Source organism: Mytilus californianus, unplaced genomic scaffold, assembly GCF_021869535.1.
Source record: "Mytilus californianus isolate M0D057914Y unplaced genomic scaffold, xbMytCali1.0.p SCAF_2, whole genome shotgun sequence".
Taxonomy (NCBI): domain Eukaryota; kingdom Metazoa; phylum Mollusca; class Bivalvia; order Mytilida; family Mytilidae; genus Mytilus; species Mytilus californianus.
This window is the reverse complement of record NW_026262668.1, coordinates 123,704,317-123,730,125: the sequence shown is the minus strand read 5'-3', so window position 1 is coordinate 123,730,125 and position 25,809 is coordinate 123,704,317. Positions and strand designations below refer to the sequence as shown.

The 25,809-nt window shown below is 32.0% G+C and overlaps 1 protein-coding gene across 1 annotated transcript in view; it reads left to right on the top strand.

The window, feature by feature from the left end:
- LOC127727793 (uncharacterized) overlaps positions 1 to 25,809 on the top strand; it is a 117,304-nt gene that overhangs the window by 43,043 nt on the left and 48,452 nt on the right. Inside the window, exons 25-49 of the mRNA XM_052234910.1 lie at positions 54 to 208; positions 3,655 to 3,768; positions 3,949 to 4,083; positions 4,326 to 4,391; positions 4,960 to 5,025; positions 5,322 to 5,500; positions 5,992 to 6,092; positions 6,905 to 7,026; positions 7,601 to 7,656; positions 8,498 to 8,645; positions 9,358 to 9,434; positions 10,298 to 10,408; positions 10,934 to 11,101; positions 14,990 to 15,130; positions 17,308 to 17,389; positions 18,322 to 18,887; positions 19,212 to 19,370; positions 19,481 to 19,598; positions 20,397 to 20,517; positions 20,928 to 21,082; positions 22,798 to 22,911; positions 23,433 to 23,567; positions 23,835 to 23,900; positions 24,564 to 24,629; positions 25,151 to 25,329. Coding sequence (XP_052090870.1) covers positions 54 to 208; positions 3,655 to 3,768; positions 3,949 to 4,083; positions 4,326 to 4,391; positions 4,960 to 5,025; positions 5,322 to 5,500; positions 5,992 to 6,092; positions 6,905 to 7,026; positions 7,601 to 7,656; positions 8,498 to 8,645; positions 9,358 to 9,434; positions 10,298 to 10,408; positions 10,934 to 11,101; positions 14,990 to 15,130; positions 17,308 to 17,389; positions 18,322 to 18,887; positions 19,212 to 19,370; positions 19,481 to 19,598; positions 20,397 to 20,517; positions 20,928 to 21,082; positions 22,798 to 22,911; positions 23,433 to 23,567; positions 23,835 to 23,900; positions 24,564 to 24,629; positions 25,151 to 25,329 — 3,400 coding nt within the window. The remainder of the gene's footprint in view (positions 1 to 53; positions 209 to 3,654; positions 3,769 to 3,948; positions 4,084 to 4,325; positions 4,392 to 4,959; positions 5,026 to 5,321; positions 5,501 to 5,991; positions 6,093 to 6,904; positions 7,027 to 7,600; positions 7,657 to 8,497; positions 8,646 to 9,357; positions 9,435 to 10,297; positions 10,409 to 10,933; positions 11,102 to 14,989; positions 15,131 to 17,307; positions 17,390 to 18,321; positions 18,888 to 19,211; positions 19,371 to 19,480; positions 19,599 to 20,396; positions 20,518 to 20,927; positions 21,083 to 22,797; positions 22,912 to 23,432; positions 23,568 to 23,834; positions 23,901 to 24,563; positions 24,630 to 25,150; positions 25,330 to 25,809) is intronic.

The following is a 25,809-nucleotide window of genomic DNA, read 5'->3' as shown; positions in this document are numbered from 1 at the left end:
TGTTAAATAAATTCAGCAGAAAAAATAATGAGAAAACATATATTTGTTTAAAGATATGATAGCTATTCCTGACTTCTCTGCTGGAGCTATGGAGAACTGGGGACTGATTACATACAGGGAGACTGCTATGTTGTTTGATCCAGATGTTTCCTCAGCCAGCAATAAACAAAGAGTGGTAGTAGTGATAACTCATGAACTAGCTCATCAGGTAAAGTGGTATTAACTCACGAACAAGCTCACCAGGTAACATGGTATTAACTTATGAACTATCTCATTAGATAAAGTGCTAATAATTCATAGCTCATAAGACAATGTGGTAATAATTCATGAAGTCGCTTATCAGATAATGTGGTAATAGCTCATGAACTAGCACATCTGATAAAGGGGTAATTATTCATGAAGTACATCATCAAACAATGTGGTATTTACTCATGAACTTGCTCATCAGATAATGTAGTATTTACTATAGTTGTTAATGTCTGTGTCATTTGGTCTCTAGTGGAGAGTTGTCTCATTGGCAATCATACTGCATCTTCTTATTTTTATAACTCATGAACTAGCTCATCAAGTGAAATCCTAGTAACTCATGAAGTAGGTCATCAGATAATGTAATAATAACTCATAAACTAGCTCATCAATAATCTTGTAATAATTCATGAAGTAGCTCATCAGATAATGTAGTAATAACTTATAAACTAGTTCATCAGATAATGTGGTAATAACTCATGAACTAGCTCATATTATAATTTGGTAATAGCTCAACAATAGTTAAGTTTTCTGCTTTAGTTAGTTTGATAGGAACAACTTGTGATAGATCTTTGATATTTAATATAAAGTTGCATTACCATCTTTACATATCAGTTTGACGACTATTTCGAGGCCCTGCCCCCTAGGTTATGGTATAGCGACTTTGAATTAATTAGCAATTTTTAATGTTAAGTTTTTTGCTTAAGTTAGTTTGATAGGATCTACTTGTGATAGATCAGGGACAGTCTATACTAACAGGACTGGTCACTATTGATTTTATTTAATATCTACGTCTCCTGTGTAAAGCTAGCACCGAACAATTAACTAAGTTTATGGTCTCTGATATACAAAGCTAGTAGTTATTTGCGTATTTCTAGGTACATTGTAATTTTTTTTTTTTTTTAAATCATACAAATCTGATTATAATAGCCATTTACCATGACAAAAAATATAAGATTTTAGAAGAATGTTATATTATTAAACTGAGACATCTCGTTTTGAAGAACACTCCAGTCATGCAAAAAGAGGGTACATATTGAACAAGATGGCGGCCACTCGAAATTTACTGACAAAATACCTCAAAGTTCAAAGGTCTATATTTATACCCCACGCAACGAGTTGCAGAGGGTATAATGTTTTTGACCCGTCCGTCCGTCTGTCTGTCCGTCCGTCAGTCCTGTTTCTTGTCATCACAACTCCTCTCAAACCACACAACAGAATTTCATGAAACCTTTTCAGATAATAAGGACATACTACGTAGATGTGCATACCGATAGGAAATTACGATTCAATTTTTTTTCCAGGAGTTACGCCCCTTTGAACTTATTTGCCTAATATACTACTGCAACCTTTTGTCATCGCAACTTCTCTCAAACCACACAACAGAACTTCATGAAACTTTGTAGATTATAAGGACATACTATGTAGATGTGCATATCGACAGGAAATTATGATTCAATTTTTTTCTAGGAGTTACGCCCCTTTGAACTTATTTGCTTCAATATACTACTGCAACAGTTTGTCATTGCAACTCCTCTGAAACCACTAAACAGAATTTCATGAAACTTTGTAGATAATAAGGACATACTATGTAGATGTGCATATCGACAGGAAATTATGATTCAATTTTTTTTCTAGGAGTTATACCCCTTTGAACTTATTTGCTTCAATATACTTCTGCAAGAGTTTGTCATCGCAACTCCTCTTAAACCACACAACAGAATTTCATGAAACTTTGTAGATAATAAGGACATACTATGTAGATGTGCATATCGACAGGAAATTATGATTCAATTTTTTTTCTAGGAGTTACACCCCTTTGAACTTATTTGTTTCAATATACTACTGCAACAGTTTGTCATCGCAACTCCTCTGAAACCACACAACAGAATTTCATGAAACTTTGTAGATATTAACATGAATAAGGACATACTATGTAGATGTGCATATCGACAGGAAATTATGATTCAATTTTTTTTTCGTATACAATTTTGTTTTCTCCAGTGACAATGTGGGGACGTGGGGTATGTGAGCGCGCTCACTAAGGTTCTTTAATTTAAAAACTATCTGAGAAATCTTTTCAAAAACAGCATTTTGCAATGACAAAATGTAAAAAATTTCATAAAAATGTTACTTCATTAAACTTGAATATAGATATGAAGAACACTGCGTAAATATGAAATGATTTGCTATGAAGTCACATGACATCAGGGACGGCACAGTTCTGTCTGCACAGTTGTATAGACATTGTTATAATTGACCAGTCCTGTTGGTATAGACTGTCCCTGGATAGATTAATGATATTTTATATGAAGTTGCATTACTATCTGTACATATCAGTTTAAGGACTATTTTGAGGCCCTGCCACCAAGGTCATGGTCCAGTAACTTTGAATTAATAAGCAATTTTCAATGTTAAGTTTTCTGCTTAAGTCAGTTTGATAAGAACTACTTGTGATAGATCAATGATATTTTGTATCAAGTGCTTTGCATTATTATAAGTATATATCAGTTGGACAATTATTTTCATTCCCTGCCCACAAAAAAATGGTCCAGTGACTGAATTAATAAACCATGTTGCTGTCCATCAGATTGTCTTTTTCTGAATTTTATTCCGACAGGCAAAACATATCTCTGTGTCAACAGTTTATTTAATTTTTAGCTTTCATTTTACAGCTATTTCCTCTTATATTCAAATGGATTCTCTTTTAATTCTTAAATAAATTAAGAAAATAGTATTTTGACCATACCATTTTTGGTGTAAATAGTTTATATTGTCTGTACAGTGGAGTTCTCTTAATTGTATATCCCCAATATACCCAATCTAATTCTCCAAAAATTAATATGACTTCTTGATACTGTACAATGTTTTTTTTTTAAGGTGTGAAATCAAATTGTTGACTTTGAAAGAACAATAAAGACATAAAATTTGGAAAAGTCGAGAAACTCAGTAGAATTTACTCACTAAGTCATTTTGAATATTGAAAATATGCTCTTTGGTATTTTTTTGTTAAAACTTCCATGTATAGTTGTTGTCAACCGTATTATACTGCAGACTGTATTATAAAGAAATGTTCTGAAAATGCATTAGCTGATAAAAAACTGTTCATGTGCATGAAAATTGGCAGAATTCATAACAGCGAATTTGGTTTATCCAATAAAACAATCAGAACTCAACATTCTATGAAAATTAACCTATTTTAAGGACATTTACTACATAAGAATGTCTTCGTTCTATTTTATCCATTTAACAGACAACTTTTACTAGTATGTTTACATGAAAAATATATGTCGTCTACCTTGAGAACATTATTGCATATCATTGGACAGTTTTTGTGAAACTTTATCTTGAAGGACTTACTTGACACAACATTTTTTTTAAACACACAGTGATATGTTTCTGTTATAGTGGTTTGGTGACTTAGTTACGATGGAATGGTGGGATGACCTTTGGTTAAATGAAGGGTTCGCCACATACGTTGAGAACTTTGGAACAGATCGTTTGTATCCTGAATGGAGGATGGTAAGTGTAATAAGTCAGAAAAAAACCCAGCAAAAATACTTGTATTCAATTGTAGTATTCTATAGCACTTATAAATGAAATTTAATACAGTGGGTACCCTTTACTTATGCTGAAGTAAGTTTGATTCTTTACCAAATGATGATTTTCTTTTTTACATTACGGTCTATTTTTATTTTTCAGTTTGATCAATTCTCAGTGGATGTAGTGCAGGATGCTTTTTCTTTTGACGGTCTTGTGACATCACATCCTATTTATGTCCCAGTATCTAACCCAGCAGAAATAAATGAAATATTTGATACTATATCATATTCCAAGGTAAAATAGATTTAATAACAGTCGCAGTCATCGAAAAAATAATTTTGTTTAAAAAATAAATTTAAAATTTCTACTTGTAATGAAATAGCTTATAATTACAAAGGTTTAACACTATAATTCAATTTTAAGTTGTTTTGTGCACAACCTTGCAATTAGTACAGATATTTATAACTAGCATTTCTAAATGTTTTTACTTATAAAGCAGTGTAAGTAATTTGACTTTAGAATTTTATTTCTTACAGGGAGGAGCTATAATTAGAATGATGAAGTTCTTTCTTGGAGATAATACTTTTGCTAAAGGATTAACAGTAAGTCATGTTTATCTTGGCTGATGCAATACATTTATAACTAAGGAGAAGGTACATTTTGGGAATTTTTTGTCACTGTACATTATAAAACTGTACTATTACTAATGACATGTTTTAAGCATCAGAACAAAGGATTCACAAAATATGAATAACAGCAAAGTCGTGAATAAATAAAGAGCACAAGCATTGCCCAAAATAATTTGTTGCAAGTGAATAGATAAGCACAGAATACACTTGATGTTTAAATATCTTTTAGGACAAAGATTGTGTTCTCTTATTTCTAAGCATGTACAAGTAAAAAAAAATAAAGATTGTGCATAATTTTGCCAAATTTCTTAATTTACTGTCATTTAGTGACTGTATAATCCATGAATTTGGTATGTTTTACAACAACAACAAACAAACAAAAATTTTAAAAAATGGTCTAACTGCACATACATATAGTAAGATTGAACTCTTTTGTTTGAAGGTAAACATTGAAGAGGGACTTGATATTGTGTGATAGAGCTGGGATAAAATTCTGTAACATTGTAAAATATGATTGACTTGTTGTTATTTATGATTTTAGGCTTATTTGAAGGACAGGCAGTTTAGTAATGCTTTTCACGATGATTTGTGGAATGCCATGACGAAGGTAAACAACTTTATTGAATAGATGGTTAAAATTTTAAATCATGTTACAGTAAATCAGAGATTAAAAAAAAATACCATTTCTAACATGCTTAAGGAATAAATCAAATAAACAAAATGTGATCTCTCCAGTGTTTTTTTTTTATGTTTTCTAAGTACATTTGTCAGTTCCATGAATTCCATAATCACTTGTGGCACCATTGTCCTTGGTTATATTGCTAATATATATGCATTCCCAAATCACCTATTATAACAGTCATATCCTATAAAAAATAAATTGCCAGTATCTTTAAATTGCAGCAAGCAGGAATTGATGGTAATCCACTAGATGTCAAGGATATAATGGACACATGGATTCTACAAATGAACTATCCTGTTGTGAAGGTTACAAGGTCAAATGGAAAGTTGCATTTGGAGCAGAAGAGATTTTTGTTTAATCCGTCAGCTACAGATCCAGGCAAATACCCATCGCCATACAAGTAAAGAAATTTTGAATATAGATTTTTAAAAGACTGTTAAGTGGGATAAAGATTTAAAATACAATTTGATAGTTCTTTTCAAAATTTAAGGCAAAAATTACATCATACATCAGAAACTCTTTTGTAAATTGTTGTATTAAAAGTCTTATTTTATAGACAAATTATCTGCTTTTCTAGTAGGAAAACAAACATGATTACCCCTGATAATATTGCACAATTAAATGTTGTATCTTAAAGCATGCAAAAAAAATAAAATTGTAGGACACATTCAAATGCTTGGAAATTGTTTTGTCAAATATTGATTATCCTTTTTCTTGTTGAACCAAGCATGAAATAATTTAATCTGAAAAGATTGAATGGAAAGATATATTTTAAAGTCATATCAACTTTACCTTATTTAAGTTTAAAGTTGATGGTTTTACTTTTGAGTTCTATGAATTTGAATTTTTTATTCTTCCACATGTTTCCAGCTTATATAATTTTGTTTGCAGTTACACATGGAAGATACCATTTACCTACACAACAAGTGACAATCTACAGTTCAACCAAAGTTACAAAGATGTTATGTGGTTTAATTTACAATCAGAAATGGGTATGTTGCTGGAATACAAAAAAAACATGTGTGTAACTTATACTACATTGTTGAAAGTGTAAGGAAATATATTCTGTGGGATACATGATAAAACAATCACTGAGGGTAACCTCACATGCCATTTTAGTGAATTGTTTTCAATAAAATGTAAGAAAATTAAGAAGACTCTGGACAAATGTTTAAAATGTGTAACAAACACTTTTTTTGAAAGGATGCAATGATAATTTTCTATTGTTACTATACTGCCTATCTCTAACTGGCAATTATTACTGAAACTACAGGAATCACTAATGTTGTTTAAAAGAAAATTAAATCCGATAATTATGACTGAATAGATAACAGTGAGTGTCTTTCATAAGATTTTCAAGATCAGTCAGATAATCATAACCATTTGATATCATTTCATAATTGAATTGTTTATAAATAGTCATAAACCTTTCAGTTTGTAGATTCTCTTGTATAGTTAAATAATAAATAAATCAGACCTTCCTTAAATTTGGTGTCGAGTATGCTATACTATGTTTTACATTTTCACCTCAATCCCTCATCAACTTCCTGCTTACCGAATACTTATTGACAGGGTATCATTTAAAAATGTCACTTTAAAATGTTTTTCAAGATACTTTTACAATTAATTATGAAAATGTACCATTAATTAAATCTACATATATATTCACAGATTAAAAGTTGATAGTTTATTCTTGAAAAGACAAAACCAGATAAAACTTCTTTGAAGTGTCAGTTACAGGAACATGTAGTAGAGGAATATAACTTTAATGTAAATGTTGTTTCTGAAGACTTGTAATTTTCAGATATACCTACAAGCAGTAGTGGATGGATTGTGGGTAATGTACAGCAATATGGCTACTACAGAGTAAATTATGATGATGAAAACTGGCAAGCATTGATAGAACAACTCAAAACAGATCATTTGGTAGGTACGAGGAGATCATGTGATCAAGAATTGGGAGGTATTGATAGAACAACTCTAAACAGATCATTTGGTAGGTACGAGGAGATCATTTGATCAAGAATTAGCAGGTATTGATAGAACAACTCAAAACAGATAATTTGGTAGGTAAAGGATCACAAGATGTGTGACTTGTCCATCACTTGAGGAAAGAATCTTAAACAACTGACTTGTGAGTTACTAACAAAAATGATAAAGTGTTGTTGATTTAGCTGTTCAAACCAAGGGTAAAAAAAGCAAGCTCCCAAAAATGAATAAATATCGCACAGATTCAGTTACCATGGGAAACAACCACAGACCTGAGTAACTAACCATAAATTATTTGATATCACAGATTGAAATAAGATTTTTAAAATATTTGAAAATTGTATGTAACAATAGAATAAATTGTATATTGTGTGACCCCTAGTTGAATAATCTAGAACTTCAAATGAATACACACAATAAAAAAAGATCATTCCATGTCTGTAAAATTATGATTTTGAATGGTATCCATTAATGTAAACACAGGACAAATATACTACAATTATATTTTTAGAGTATCCATGTAATAAACAGAGGGCAAATATTAAATGATGTATGGTCCCTTTCAAAGTGAGTATAAAAATAATCATCAGCGCAAATATTCAAAATTATCCAAAAAATGTGATTGTTTGTTAAAAAAGTGAAATAGATTTTTGGAACAAGGTAAAATTCATGTCTTATGGAAACTACTTCAATTTGAGATTGGAGAAAGGAGAAGGTACTTCAATTTGAGTTTGGAGAAAGGAGAAGGTACTTCAATTTGAGTTTGGAGAAAGGAGAAGGTACTTCAATTTGAGTTTGGAGAAAGGAGAAGGTACTTCAATTTGAGTTTGGAGAAAGGAGAAGGTACTTCAATTTGAGTTTGGAGAAAGGAGAAGGTACTTCAAGGGGATTATTTGGTTCACATAAATATTTCAGGACATTTTATTTATTCTAATAAACAAAGGATTTAAAAACTGAATACAAATATTAGTATTACATAACCAGCTGACCATTTTTACACAAACATCATGGTAATGTACCTAAAAAAATCACTAACCCTTTTATATATCAGTGGTCAGGGTTAGTAACATCTCAGGATTAGGTCAACTTATTATTGCAGGAGATTCAATTAATATACATTTATTGTCTAATTGAATATATCGGGTAATGGGATATACGATTTGCCGAGTCTACTGTATAAGTGACATTTTGGCTAAATTAACATAATGCACATGCCTCATCTAAAATAATTTTTGATGGCAATTAGATTGAAACAAAACACACTTTCTGTGTGAATATTGTTTTGGGCAATGGATGTGCTCTAAGATTTTATGTAAATTTGCAAATTTGGTAAGATGACTTACATTTCATTGCATAATATCTCATTAAAAGAAGATATATGACTAATTTTGAGTACAATAACTTACAGATCAGGTGATGTTGGTACTCTGACAGCTCTACAAGTTGTGGATTATTTAAGTGAAGAGTTGGATTATGTCCCTTGGTATGCTGCAACAGTTGAATTATCTTATGTAAAGAAAATGCTGACAAGGACAGCTATATATGGTAACTTCCAGGTGTGTAAATTTTAATGAAGTCCCCAGAGTATGTATGGTTTGATATATTTGTAGAGTTACTATACTTTATTTTGGTGGAAATGTTAGCTTGAAAACCAATACAATGGTAACTTTTCTGAAATGGATTTTCTAGAAATTAATGTTTGTGAAGGAGGATGGTAAACAGGCTTTTTTTATGATGAACATGTTTATTTGATCCCACTGATGCACATGTTTATTTGATCCCAACTGATGAACATGTTTATTTGATCCCAACTGATGAACATGTTTATTTGATCCCACTGATGAACATGTTTATTTGATCCCACTGATGAACATGTTTATTTGATGAACATGTTTATTTCCCTTATTTTGGGAAGTTAGTCTTTAGAAAGTACCACCAGCTATAATTATATATATTCATGTATTTGAAGTACTTCCAACCATTTTGTTCAGCTATTTCTATAAAACCCTAATGAAACTAATTCCGTTTTAAATTGAGTAAAATATGCAACACTTGTATAATATAAACAGATTGTAAACAGCCCTTAAAGGATTGATAAGCAAATGCATTAAATACAGATGTTATTTTTAATTCCTCTTGAAATGTTTAGTTTAAACTATCTTTTTCGATTTATTAATACGTTTGTGTATGTCATCATGAGGTTACATCAACATGAAAAAAATACTTATACAAATAATGTGAAATTTTGGATGCATCTCTTTATTTCAGAAATATATGAGTAATCTTTTAGGGAAAGCATTTGATCATTATGGTTTAGATAATACTGGTGCTACTCACATTGAAGCGTAAGTTTGATATACAGACGAACTTAAAATCAAGTTTTTGTACTTTTCATTTTCTATGAGTAAAACATTGAATATATCTAGTCCAGATTTCTACTAATGTTTCATTGATCAACCTTTGATATTGTGATTTGGTCAGTTTCTTACTTACTGTAATTAGTAGGAGTATTATATGGTCTGTGGAATCACTACAAGGATTATGTCCGACATTGATCTTGTTTTCATGATACATCTATCAAACAAGTTTTTATGATACAGGCAGTAAGTCCTTGATTTCAAAGACTAACAACGCATTATTCAGTAGTAATTGATTAAACAGTTGTTCGACCTTCTTTATTCTGTTATCACAATAGTCTGTTTGCCAAATACTGATTTGATTCATTTATTACACACTTTTGACACAAGTTTTTTCCCTTTGCAATTTGTTCTTTAATTGACAGAATGGGAGGCTGCCCATGCAAAGCATGATTAGATGAAAGTGTGATTTAGGATATTTATTCCAATTTTGAATTAAAAATAAGTATTAATATAAAAAGTTTTAGCTGAACAAAGATTAAATGTGATTAAAAGATTTGAAAAACTTAAGATAAGATACATTACGCACAGATAAATTTTGCTCTTCAATTTTAATGAAAATGCGAGTCTCTACTAAGGGAAACAACTCACAAAATAGATCTCTAATTACAGGGTCAATTTATGGAATTGGCAAAAAATGGCTATTTGTTAAAATTATCAAAATTTATCTGAGAATACTTCACCATGCAGAGTCTGAAATTGTCAGTACAAAACAAACAATTGTACTTATTGGAAAGATTGAAGCTTTATCGTCAGATCTGTATAAATATTTATAATTTTTTGTTCTGTAGATATGCCAGATCCCTTTTAGCCCACCAAGCTTGTAACTATAACATTGTTGGTTGTACAACTGAAGCTCTAACCATGTATAATAATTGGATGGCTGATCCTGAAACCTACAGGTAAGTACTGACACCTTAAGAAATAATCACCTATCTGTCAGAGGTCTCTTTACACAGTTATAGCTGGGCATGAAGTTGTTTTTTTTATTTTTTTTCAGTCTATTCTTGTTCTCTTTATTTTGTTTCAGTCTATGCTTGCTCTTTTTTTGTTGTTTCAGTCCATGCATGTTTTTCGTTGTTTCAGTACATGTTTGTTCCATTTCGTTGTTTCAATCCATCCTAGATTTCTTTTGTTGTTTCAGTGCATACTTGTGTTCTATCATTATTTCTGGTCCAATTTTCAATTGTCTCATTGATTTCCTATAGAACTTGTCGTGACTCTGAACAGCAATTTTCATAGAGATCAGAAGATCTATGTTGAAGATATTGAAGATCTTTTTATTTGGTAAACTGTTTTTGTTTGGTTGCTGTCCCGTTGTTATTCATGCCACTTTAATTACTTGTCTCAATAATTCAAGTAAAATATCATTATACTTATAACCTTTAAGTTGTTTGGTCTTACACATTTGTATGGTACATTAACAGGATAGATCCTGATTTGAAGAGTACAGTGTATTGTACTGGTGTAGCTGAGGGTGGAGAAGAAGCCTGGGATTTCTTATATCAACAATATAAAACTACTAATGTGGCTGCAGAGAAAAGTAGAGTTCTAACTGCCCTGGCATGTACTAAAGAAACATATTTGATTAGCAGGTGAGTTAAAAATGAGCTTTTAACAGACTACAAAAATTTATTGTGGCCCTTATGTTAACAAATAAATTACACAAAATAGATGTGAGCCAGGACCTTACCCAAAAGGATATTTACACACACTAACATCTTGGTAAAAAAAGATCTTGCAGCAGAATATCTTTTTGGGTAAAGTCTTTTTTCGTATCTAAATAATATTGACAAGATCTCAGAGTGAGGCTATTGTGGCAAGTTTATCAGTTTTGACCTAAAATGCGAGCAGTTTGAATCCCTTATTCTAATATCTATACTACTAAAGGAAGAGACCTATTTCATTGAGCCACATCTCCTCTGAAACCATACAAAGTCGGAAATATTTGTGATATGACGTATAAATGTAGTGTTTTGTACTTCCAAAATTTGTCTTTGAAACAATCTTTTTTCCACAGAAAACGCCAATTTTTGAGAAAATATTCAAGTTCGGAGACCGTTATTAATCCGTGTCTTATACGCTTTTGCACATGCTCAGTTGATGTACTGTCCGCAGAATTTAACTTTATATATAAATAATATAGGACAATTGTGTAGATTAAAAATTACACCATTCCAGGCCCTTTTGTTTTCCACATAATTAATATTACCAATAATTAACAAGTTCCAGGTCGAATCCGAATCCAATACCGATTCCAATAGTATATGTGACAAAATTACCTGATCCCTGTTACCTAATCTGTACAATCCGCCTCTCTCAGGCGCACAACCAAACTGTGTATTCAGGATTTGCTATAAACACACCTGAACTTCGTCATTATACAGGGAATAACTGTGCACTAGGGCTTCCAAAATTATTTTTAGCCAGCCGGACATTTTATATATTAACCCGATTTTAATCCCTTAAGACTAAATAAACAAAAGGCAATTGATTATGGTAATCAGTTGCCGAGTTGGCCATCCCAATGATTGACATTAAAAAAAACAATATTAAACTTTCTTTGATTCAAATTCGAAGTTCTGACGTAAACTGTTAAATTGGCAGTGCATCATTCGAAGTATGCAACATCAGCGTACTTATATCTGCCTTAGACTCTTTATTTGTGCAAAATAACGTTGTCAAAAACTTTACTTTTTAGCTCACCTGACCTGAAAGGTCAAGTGAGCTTTTCTCATCACTTTGCGTCCGTCGTCCGTCGTCCTGCGTCCGTCGTCCGTAAACTTTTACAAAAATCTTCTCCTCTGAAACTACTGGGCCAAATTTAACCAAACTTGGCCACAATCATTATTGGGGTATCTAGTTTTAAAAATGTGTGGCGTGACCCGGTCAACCAACCAAGATGGCCGCCACGGCTAAAAATAGAACATAGGGGTAAAATGCAGTTTTTAGCTTATAACTCAAAAACCAAAGCATTAAGAGCAAATCTGACATGGGGTAAAATTGTTCTTCAGGTCAAGATCTATCTGCCCTGAAATTTTCAGATGAATCGGACAACCTGTTATTGGGTTGCTGCCCCTGAATTGGTAATTTTAAGGAAATTTTGCTGTTTTTGGTTATTATCTTGAATATTATTATAGATAGAGATAAACTGTAAACAGCAATAATGTTCAGCAAAGTAAGATTTACAAATAAGTCAATATAACCGAAATGGTCAGTTGACCCCTTTAGGAGTAATTGCCCTTTATAGTCAATTTTTAACCATTTTTCTTAAATCTTAGTCATCTTTTACAAAAATCTTCTCCTCTGAAACAACTGGGCCAAATTAAACCAAACTTGGCCACAATCATCATTGGGGTATATAGTTTAAAAAATGTGTGGCGTGACCCGGCCAACCAACCAAGATGGCCGCCACAGCTAAAAATAAAACATAGGGGTAAAATGCAGTTTTTGGCTTGTAACTCAAAAACCAAAGCATTTAGAGCAAATCTGACATGAAGTAAAATTGTTTATCAGGTCAAGATCTATCTGCCCTGAAATTTTCAGATGAATCGAACAACCTGTTGTTGGGTTGCTGCCCCTGAATTGGTAATTTTAAGGAAATTTTGCAGTTTTTGGTTATTATCTTGAATATTATTATAGATAGAGATAAACTGTAAACAGCAATAATGTTCAGCAAAGTAAGATTAACAAATAAGTCAACATGACTGAAATGGTCAGTTGACCCCTTTAGGAGTAATTGCCCTTTATAGTCAATTTTTAACCATTTTTCGTAAATCTTAGTCATCTTTTACAAAAATCTTCTCCTCTGAAACAACTGGGCCAAATTAAACCAAACTTGGCCACAATCATCATTTGGTTATATAGTTTTAAAAAATGTGTGGCGTGACCTGGTCAACCAACCAAGATGGCCGCCACGGCTAAAAATAGAACATAGGGGTAAAATTCAGTTTTTGGCTTTTAATTCAAAAACCAAAGCATTTAAAGCAAATCTGACATGAAGTAAAATTGTTTATCAGGTCAAGATCTATCTGCCCTGAAATTTTCAGATGAATCGGACAACCCGTTGTTGGGTTGCTGCCCCTGAATTGGTAATTTTAAGGTAATTTTGCTGTTTTTGGTTATTATCTTGAATATTATTATAGATAGAGATAAACTGTAAAAAACAATAAATGTCGGCAAAGTAAGACCTACAAATAAGTCAACATGACCGAAATTGTCAGTTGACCCCTTTAGGAGTTATTGCCCTTTATAGTCAATTTTTAACCATTTTTTCGTAAATCTTAGTAATCTTTTACAAAAATCTTCTCCTCTGAAACTACTGGGCCAAGTTAATTATAGATAGAGATAATTGTAAGCAGGAAAAATGTTCAGTAAATTAAGATGTACAAACACATCACCATCACCAAAACACAATTTTGTCATGAATCCATCTGCGTCCTTTGTTTAATATTCACATAGACCAAGGTGAGCGACACAGGCTCTTTAGAGCCTCTAGTTTTTTTATACCGGATGTTATCTTGACAATGGTAAAACATGGACCAGAGACGGATACGTAAATTCCGTGTACGTTTGCAAAGCGTGAATGAGTTGAAGTAGCTCTTTCTACGTTATTTCTTCAAGAAAATATTCGAATTAAACGTGAGATAAAGGTATCAATGACAATTTAAGCATTTTTTGAAGAAATTTGGATGCATAATTAGATTTCACACCTGCGCACATGCGCACACGTGTACTAGTTCAAACAGAGACATGTCTCTAGGTTCAAACAACGTGGTTATGACGATTTTTCATTTTCACCTTTTTAATTTTTTCATCAAATCATATTTGTAAACGTATTTCTGATAATTTAAATCTTTTTGATTAAATTAATTACATGCAAACCGCTGAAATGTAAGGACTTTTACCGGACATTATACAAATGTCCGGCATATATGACCGTTTTGGAAGCTTTGCTGTGCACCTTATAATCATCATGACTTTACCAAATGACAATACAAATTCTAAAAATCCAGGCTAAAAATATGGCGTAGGTTCTTTAATTCAGTCACGGACCCGCGATGTCGCGGGTATGGTCTAGTTGAATACAAAATTAATAAAGATATAAATACTGAAATCTGACGGACTTATGTCTTATGATTTTGTAGATTTGGTAGATTTTATAATGCTTCTTGATGTTCATATTCAAGGGGCCAAAAAAGTGGCCACATCATACATTCTCCTGTACAGCTTCCATGATTGATATTTGTAGATTATAATTCTAATGATGAAATCAGAAAGTAAGATATTACTAGGTCATGTTACGTAGACCTGTTCAAAACTTTAAAGAATGCTGGATACAAAGTGTCATTAAAATATACATTATACTTGAGAACCTAAATTAGAACTTGTATTGTTTCAAGAAGTGAAAATAGATATATAGCTTATACTTTAAAAAATCTGAGTATTCATTTTTCAAAATGATCTCTTTTTCTTTTTGCCAGGTATCTGACTTATTCCTTGGACATGTCAGAAATAAGAAGTCAGGATGCCTCCAATGTTATCATTGCCATCTCAAGGAATGTTAATGGCAGAGATTTAGCATGGGATTATGTTGTAGGAAACTGGAAATTGATTAGTAGCAGGTAACTAATAAAACTGTGATATCCTCTCTTATTAGAGAAACAGCTTATCCTAAGCTTGCCCCAACTTCTTTGTCTATTGTGACTATTGTCAAATCATTCAAAACTTTGCAATATTAGAAGTTAAACACATAGATATAAGAAGATGTGGTATGAGTGCCAATGAGACAACTCTCCATCCAAGTCACAATTTGATTGATATCATTATAGACAGGATTTTTTTTATTTCACCTCTACTGGCAAAGTCAAAGGTACTGCACATTTGTATTCACATTTGAGGTTTTAATAGCTCTTCAGAGTTTTTGTTTTTGTAATTGTCTTGCATATACCAATTTTATATAAAGGTGTATGTCTTATGTCTTTATGTCTAAGTTTTCTGGTCCAAGTATAAGAGTTTATTGCTTTAAAAAATTAATATAGCTGCAGCTGAATTGTATGTCCACAGATGTTTAGAAATGTTTAACAACTATTTATATACTATTGGTATATTAGTTTTTTTTTTATATTTTTGAAAAATGAATGGTGCAATTTTTTACCTATGAGCTTTATATTTATTTAATGTATAAGTGAAAGACATCTATCACTAAACATAGGGTTTTGGATCTTAAATTCAGGACAAAAGGAAGGCTAGATTTGTATGAATTTGGAAATTAATGTTCATCCTCACAGTAGCAACTACATTTATTATTTTCTTTATTTCTTAGCAGATGTATCCTTTTCTCAATCTGTTGATTTTTGTCTCGCCTTGACTGAGTCAAAAAGCGAAACATAGGTATGCTGTTTCCGGCGGCGGTGTCAACAATGTATTTGTTTGTGATTAGGTCTAGTTTATAGTGAACCACTATTGGTAGGTCAATGATATTTGGTATGCAGTTGTATTAGCATTGGCACATCTCATTTCCATGGAGATTATTTGGCCCTGCCCCCTCAGTCATGGTCTATTGACTTTGAAACTTTTGTTTGGTTTACATGTATTAGTTTGTGATTAGGTCAGTTCATGGGGAACCACTAGTGGTAGGCCAATGTTAATTGGTATGCAGTTGTATAAGCATTGGCATATCTCATTTCCATGGAAATTATTTGGCTCCGCCCCCTCAGTCATGGTCTATTGACTTTGAAATTTTTGCTTAGTTTACAGGTATTAGTTTGTGATTAGATCAGTTTAAGATGAACCACTAATGTTAAGTCAGTGATATTTGGTATGCAAATTTATTGGCATTTGCAAGTCTCATTTCCATGGAGATTATATAGCCGCACCCCCTCATCATGGTTCATTGACTTTAAACTTTAACATAGTTTACAATTTAATATTTGTGTTTAGGTTTGTTTAAAGGGAACGACTTATGATTGTCAATGGTATTTGGTATGCAGTTGTATTAGCATTGGCACATTTCATTTCTATGGAGATTGTTTAGCCATGTACCTTCTGTCATGGTTCATTGTCTTTGAATATTTGCATAACTTACATGTTAAAGTATTGCTCTTTCAATTTCAACATTTGCATTATCAAAATTACAAAAGGGCGAGACATATCTCTGTGTTAACAGTTTATAATTTTAGTCAATGTGTGGTTTGTTTGATCTCAGTTTGTCATTGAGCAAAATTCAATTATGATGTCAAATATTCTTGCTGTCATGAAAAAGGGCAACCATCCTTGTTGATATCACTTATAAAAAACACATCTGTTTGCAGATTAGTGAAATAGTTTCTCTAATATATTTCTAAAAATGATTTTCGGCCACCAAACCTCGTGCGGTACAACGTTTCTCCACTCTCAACAGTTAAATCTTAAATATTTAAAACGCTTGGCAAGCCTCACATTTTAAATTTGAAAATTTAACTATATTCAGTGGTGAAATACCTTATCACACTTCATGCACTGATAGAATCTATATTTATCAACTTTTTCCTAAAATTAAAAAATTTATAAAATGTCAATATCCATTTTATTATTCCCAATCCTGTACACATCTTGTCATTGCAAACACTGTGATTTAATGTTGTATCTACATGAGTCTTGGTACATACTTATATAGCTTAATCTATTGCATTTTTTCAAAAGTTTGGTCCTACTTTGCTAAAAGTTGTAGTTCTAGACAAAGTTACAACAAAACATAAAAATATCTATAGAAAAAAATTGTTACCCAATAGACTTTCTTTTCTGTTTTATTGTATTGTAGATATGGTAAATCCTCATTTGCAATCAAGAACCTGATAACTGGAATAACAGATAGTTTTAATACAGAGATAGATCTGCAAAAGGTACATACAGAAAAGTATACATTACTTCTATCTTCAGAACATGTCATTGAAAATCCATTCCTTCCAAAATTACTGCTGTGTTCATTTTTTGAGAGAGGAATCTATAGATAAAATAATGGTAAATTGTTATAAAATCTGACTTTAAATTATTACTCAATGAACCTACCTAATGTAATAATTGTTATTTTGTTCTTGTCCTGAGTAAGCATGAAATATTGTCTCTGAACATTTAGCATGCAAGCAACAATCATTATCATGATCAAGAACAAAATGTGACCCCTGTTGACGTTTAATGAGAAAGGTCAAGTTTTGGACAAGGGTCCATATATGGGTTGTCACCAGAAAGAGACTAAACTGCTGGATTCTTTCCGTAAAATGCAATACACATTATAACCATGAAGAGGGGATACCAATATTGATTTCTAACAGACCAGGCTGATTTAGTATGAAGAATTAAGCAGACCAAATAACTTGTTGAGATTCTCTCAGATTTAGAATATAAGATGGGCATGATGAAATCAAACCTTCTCTTCAGTAAATTATAGATCATATGAAAAGGACATTCTTTATTGAACTCAATATTCAGTATCATGATACGGTAACAATGACCTTGTCGCCTTGGCAAAATCTGAAGTCGATGGTATGTGTTTTGACAAATATTCTAGAAATAAGCCATTTGAATTATGCTGGCTTTGTATATGATGGTCAGCTTGGTGGTTCCCTTATCGCCTTTGGAATTTCAATGGTAAGAAACATTACTGATGATAATTGCTGGAAAATATCAAATATTTATTTTTCTGATGCTTTCTTAATGATGATAATTTAACAGAATAATTAAATGTTGACATCTTAATATTATAGGTTATACAACTTATTACAAAATTCTTCTAGTAATTCTTCTTTTACATTAATATAATTTACAATTATTTCAGTTGAAAGCTTTCAAGATGAATAATCCAGATTTAGGTTCAGGTACTAGATCTTATGAACAGGCTGTAGAAAATACAGAATTAAACATTAAATGGATGACAGATAACTATGAAACATTGGAAGCATGGCTTGACAGGACGATATCTTCACAAAACAAGGGAGGTAACCACATCACTGATGTCAGACTCCCCCGTACAGTTTCACCACAACTATATACCTTAGAGTTGCTACCTGATATTTATGCTGATGACCCAAAAGATTTCAAAATATCAGGAAAAGTTGATATTGTTATTGACTGCCTTGAAGCTACAGATAATATTACAATCCATATCAATAAGCTCACCATAAAAAAACAGACCATTTACATAAAGATCCAGTCCGGTAATCAGTCAGGACCAAAGATTCTCAGGACAACAGAAGATAATGACAGACAGTTCTACATCATGTTTTTGTCAGAGAAACTTAATCAGGGTCAGACTTATGTGTTGTCTTTAGAATTTGAAGGTCCTTTAAAAGATGATCTTGCAGGGCTGTACTACAGTTCATACAAAAGAAATGACAAGAATGTGTAAGTATCATCAGGATATTGGTTCTAAGAAACATTATTTATGAAGGATATTTAAGCTGCATCCATCTGATTTTACGACTTTTAGAAAATTTACCTGATGAGGTTCATTTGATGCTAAACAAGTGTGATATATTTATCTAAAAGAAGTGTAATTATGCTATTGTTTGTAAAATGAATTTGTTTTAAAAAAGATACCATGCTTAGTCTGATAGTTTATAGTTATGGAGTAGAATATCTTTAAAGGTGTTCATTTCACATTGATTAACTATGTACTGTACTCCTACTTCTATAGAAAAAAAATATAGTTGCTTGATTGTTTTGTAGGTATTTAGCTGTGACACAGTTTGAGGCTACTGATGCAAGGAAAGCTTTCCCATGTTTTGATGAACCTAACATGAAAGCCAAATTTAAGGTGACACTACTGAGAAAACCATCAATGACATCAATATCTAACATGCCACAGGAAAAAACTGGTATACAAAGGTAATTATTTGTTTTTAAAAAACTCATGTGTTTTATTCAAAAATGTAATTTTACCTTAGTCCAGGATTCATATAACATTAAGAACTATTTGTCTTTTTCTGTTTTTATAGGCCAAATGGATTTGTTGCCGATGAGTATAAATTGTCAGAGAAAATGTCTACCTATTTACTGGCATTTATTGTATGTGATTTCAAACAGATTACAGGGACAACCAAGAACAACATCACTGTAAGTAATCCTACAGCAATGAAATATACAACTGATTCAGCCCAAAATTTATACACTGTTTATCCACCAAACTGTCTCAGAAATTGAATTACATTTTTACCTGAGTTGCCAGAAGTGAGAGCAGGTCTAGTAACTGCTCCACTCCATCCATCCAACATTCAATCGGACTATCCAAAACTTATTTTATGTTATGCATACCTTGAATATTTTTCTTTCAAACTTATTCAAACTTTGCACAATGTTTACAAACATATTTAAGATATGAACCTCCTATTAAGGATAGATTTGAATATTTATTTTAAGGTTTTCAGTTTGTGGAACTAACTGATTTTTGTCATTCAATGCTTTTGCGGGTCCCTGCTTTAGGTCGCATGTATCTCCAACGGTCTTCTTACAGGAATATTTTAATTTTGCACAGTAATTGCTCACAGACTAAAGATGAGCACCTATTTTGGACAGATTGGAACTTTTAACCCCAGATTACCAATGTGTGGAACTAAGTGACTTTTGACATTGAATGCTTTAAAAATTATTTAGTTTGTGTCATGTGGAACTCTAATGGTTTACCTTCAAATTAATACAATCTTTGCACACAGATTAAAGATGAGCACCTCTTATTTTAGACAAATTTGAATTATTTTTCTGAGGTTTTCCATTTGTTGTCTTTGTAAGCTATAAAGATACATAGTTTGTCTCATCCCCTACCTCAACAGTTTTGCTTAAACATAATTGAAACTTTTGCATTGAACTTTATTAGATAAGATTAGAAAAATTAAGTTACTTTAAAGTGTATTGTAGTATGGAGCATGGAGTACACCTGAGACAATAAACCAAGCTGAGTTAGCCCTGCAGATTGGTATAGATACCATTACTTTCTATGAAGACTTCTTTGGGGTCAGATTTCCTCTTCCTAAGCAAGGTAAGACACAAATGAATTAAGATGAGCTAGCTCGGCAGATTAGTACAGATTTAATAGGCAAAGCGCATTCACAGTACTGTTGATAATAATTAAATGTACCAAGAAAATTTGTGTTCATCAAGTTGATCATGCCTGATAATGGTTTGAAAGACTTTCAGTTGCAATCAGAATTTAAATTTGATATTTTTTCTTGAATAAAGTGCTCTAATAACTTTCTGTTGATTTTTATACACGCACTGTCATATATGATTATGACTATGACAATTTAATGTGTAATTGTCAGATACTCATAAAGATATCTAAAAGATAGCACCCTAATGTTATTAAAGTTATTAGTGTAAATTCCCTTAATTTGATTGTATTATCTAGGTTTAATATATTATCAAATTAACCATAAGTATATATTGCAGACATGATAGCCATTCCTGACTTCTCTGCTGGAGCTATGGAGAACTGGGGTCTGATTACATACAGGGAAACAGCCATGTTGTTTGAACCTGGTGTATCTTCAGAGGGAAACAAACAAAGAGTCACAGGAACAATAACTCATGAGTTAGCTCATCAAGTAAGTATGTCCTATATTGTCCTCAGTGAGTCACAGGGACAATAACTCATGAGTTAGCTCATCAGGTAAGTATGTATAGATTGTCCTATATTGTCCTCAGTGAGTCACAGGGACAATAACTCATGAGTTAGCTCATCAGGTTAGTATGTAAAGATTGTCCTATATTGTCCTCAGTGAGTCAAAGGAACAATAACTCATGAGTTAGCTCATCAGGTAAGTATGTATAGATTCTCCTACTGTGTCCTCAGTGAGTCACAGGAACAATAACTCATGAGTTAGCTCATCAGTTAAGTATGTATAGATTGTCCTACAGCCTCCTCAGTGAGTCACAGGAACAATAACTCATGAGTTAGCTCATCAGGTAAGTATGTATAGATTGTCCTACTGTGTCCGCAGTGAGTCACAGGGACAATAACTCATGAGTTAGTTCATCAGGTAAGTATGTATAGATTGTCCTACTGTGTCCTCAGTGAGTCACAGGGACAATAACTCATGAGTTAGTTCATCAGGTAAGTATGTATAGATTGTCCTACTGTGTCCTCAGTGAGTCACAGGGACAATAACTCATGAGTTAGTTCATCAGGTAAGTATGTATAGATTGTCCTACTGTGTTCTCAGTGAGTCACAGTGTAATAACATACAGATCCTTCTGCTTTATTGTCCCCCGCGCAACGCGTTGTGGTGGACATAGAGATACTGGACTCTGTCCGTCCAGTCTTGTTACTGCTCTCACATGTACAATTCTTGCCTGATTTTTATGAAACGTATATCATGGGTTTATATTAGCAATGTCTTGGACGAGTTCCAAAATCAGTGCCGATCATTAACTTTTCAAAGAATTATGCCTCTTGGAAATATTAATTATATGGAAAATTGCCTTATGTGCGCTCTAATGTGTATAATTCTTGCCAGATTTTTATGAAATTTATATTAAAGGTTTATATCATCAATGTCTTTTACAAGTTTAAAAATCAGTGCTGATCAATTATTTTCAAAAGAATTATGCCCCTTGGAAATATTGATTGTATGGAAAATTGCATTGTCAGCGCCTTCATGTGTACAGAATTTTATGAAACTTATATCATAGGTTTATATCAGCAATGTCTTTGACACTTTCGAAATTATAAGTGTTGATCAAATACTTTTAATGAGTTATGCCCCTTGGAAATATTAATTATAATGGAAATCACATTGCATTTGCGCTGAAGCCTTCATTTCTCTAATATATTAATAAAAAATTTAAAGAACAAAAAAAAAAGTGCTTTTTTTTAGTTATGGCCCTTGTACCTTAGATAGATAGAATATGTGCAGTGCAGGGGATATTGGATCTCTGTTCTTTTATCTTCAACAATTCAACAATAATTCATGTTAAGTTAATTTTCCAGTGTTTTATTGGATATTTAGGAGAAGCAACTGTTGGTAATTTCAAAGAAAGTATAATATCCAAAAACTACCTTTTCACATTAAAGGCATTTCTCTGCATGAATGCTGAACCCAAACGAATAAAGTGTAAGACTTGTAATATTACATCTTGATCGGGTTGGTCAAAGATGACCTATCTTTACTTATAAATAAATTGTTTGTGAATTTTTTTAATAATTAAAAGCATTTTTGAAAGATTATTTTTATGGAACAATTTGATTGAGGGCATAGTATTGATTTAAGTGATACTGTATCATGCAGAAGAGAGAGATTTGTGTTATATCTCATTTCAGTGGTTTGGTGACCTAGTAACCATGGACTGGTGGGGAGATATCTGGCTTAATGAAGGATTTGCTAGATTTGTACAATATCTTGGTAGTGATAATTTATACCCACAATGGAAGATGGTAAATAGTTAAATGTATTACATGTTGTTCTAAAATATTAGCAATTATAACTGGTGTTTCTAAGACGTACAATAAAAACATTTCTTAGTTTTCTTTATGTTAATGGGTTAACACTATATGGAAGTTTTTGAAAACCATTTATAATGCATAGGTAATCTTAAATGCTGCTTGTCCATACTATGCAAGAATCATATTAAAATGGACATCAAACAAATAACCATTAGATGCTTGTTGACAACCCAAATAAGAAGAAATTCAGCTTGAAGTATTTGTTTCTGCAGTTCTATCCATCAAAATGATTTATAGTTCAGATCATGAAATCACATTTACACAAAGTTATGCTAATTATACAAAGGTTTGTAAAGATTATGTTTGTGATGTTATGGTAATGATAAATGATGTGAAACATAAACTTCCTAAAGTGAAAGTGTTTTTGTATGGAATGTTTACCAAATTTATACAAAGTTGAATCACAACCTCACTATGAATATAAGGTTTTACAAGGCTTTATTACCTTTCAGTTTGAACAGTTTGTAGTGAATGTAGTACATGCAGCCTTCTCATTTGATGGTTTAGCAACATCCCATCCTGTCTATGTACCTGTATATAATCCAAGTGAAATCAATGAAGTGTTTGATGCTATATCCTATGACAAGGTAAGAAAAACTGACTGTGTGAGACTCTCATGGGTAGTCAAAGTCGTTCAATACCCCTATAGTAATAGGTAAGATATTAGATTGTAAGGAGCTGTGGGTAGAGGGGATATATAAGATTTGAGTGAATTATATGCTTTAAATTTATGATGATGATAGTCTTATTGTCTTGGAGATTGGGTTAGTAGATAAAAGAAGTTAACCTATTCAGGTTTTCGTAAATATTTAAAGCACATGTGACAGTTGAAATAACTTTTTTCTATGTTTTAGGGAGCTAGTATTATAAGGATGATGAAATTTTTCCTCGGAGATTCAACGTTCAAAAAAGGTCTGCAGGTAGTATTTTTATATTATCTCTCTACAACCACACATATGTTATAAACTTGAGAAGAATATATATAAAGGACAATTTTTTTTCCAATTAGTTTTTGTAAAAATCTCTGATACGCACTTAAAATTTAATGAAAATTGTGTAAATGTATTGGTGGAATTTATATTTTTTTTAAATTTCTATTATATTAAAACATTCATGAGCCTGTTCAAATACAAGGCTCCAAATTTACTTTCTATATATAGGGTTTTTTGAGCAAGTGAATTACCTTGTTGTATAATTATTTGGAGAGAAGCTTTATAACAAAGTTAATGGATGACAATCAAGAAAGCATATATATTCCAGAATTATTAAGTCCATTTATTTTTTAACTTTTAGTAGAATAGACGAAAGTGGTTGGATCCATTATCTGAATTAACGTTTACAATATATATTCCATTTTTATGGCCTACCTATGATAGTAGGGGTCAATATGTTTTCTTGTCTGTTGGTCTGTTTGTTCATGGTCCCATATCATTAAAGTTATTGTCACATCAACTTTGAACATAGTACACATGTTCCTTATGATATGAACTTTTTAATTATATGCCCAATTATAGTTTGATCTCTATTCCACTAAATGGGGCATGGTGTCCTATAGACACATATTTGTATTTATTTGTTTACAGAATTATCTGATAGACAGGAAGTTCAGTAATGCCTACCATGATGATCTGTGGAACGCCATGGCTAATGTAAGTTGTTTTAGAACAGAAAAAGGTTGTTTACCTTAAATTCATTTAAATTCATGGTTATAAATTTTGTTGGATAGAGGAAAAAAAGACAATTCATGCTATATGTAGATTTGTGGATCACTGTTTTAAATTAAAAACATAATTTAAGATAGGTAATTCCATGGATTGCTTTTTAAATTATAGAACATATAAGTTGAAAATTCATTCAAAATGTTTTGAATTGTCAAAATCATAGCTTTTTTGTTATTATAGATTAAAGTGTACAAACTATCATTACATTTGTGAACATAGATTTTCCCTAATACTTCAACTTGGTCAGACTTTATGGTTTTTCGCAGTGTATGTACCCAACATTTTGTGTGATTCATCTGCTTGGAAACTAATTTTACCAAATTGATGAACCGTATATATATGGTCATTTCAAATTCCAAGCAATAAGTATAGAAACTTAACCCTTTGATTCTTTGACCCATTTTAATGGTCAATAAAATAGTAATTTTATATATTATCATTTATTACAGCAATCAAGGGCTGATACAAAGCTTATGGATGTTAAAAGTATCATGGATACATGGACGTTACAGATGAATTATCCAGTTGTCATGGTAACTGCCACCTCTAATGGCCTACGAATATCACAGAAACGCTACCTGTCTAATCCTGATGCAAAGGATCCTGGGAAATACACTTCCCCTTTCAAGTAAGAGCACAGACCTCTTCTCCTTTCAAGTAAGAGCACAGACTTGATAATTTTGACGCATTATACATAAAACTACAGATCAATTTGTTGGTTTTTTTCTATGATCATGATTTCATGCAAGTGCAGTGTTATACAGAATATTCTTACCATCCAATTCTAGTGATGGAATATCTGGATCAAGTTTACATTGATAATATCTTAACCTAATGATTTCACTAAATGGACCATCATCCAAACATCTGTGATGTGATGGATGAAGGTCATTATATGAGGAAGCCAAGGGCTTCCGAGGGTTAATAGTGAACCTTTTATTATGTGCCAGCCACACGCCTATTTTACAGTTGAGTGATTTTTTGTATGTCCAGGTAGTATATAAGGCCAGGTGACCTGAGTAGTATCCTCTTTTATTTTGAGGCAAACAGTAAAATCTCCAGTGTAAATGGGTAGTAACACGACCAGTATTTGCATTTATATCAAACC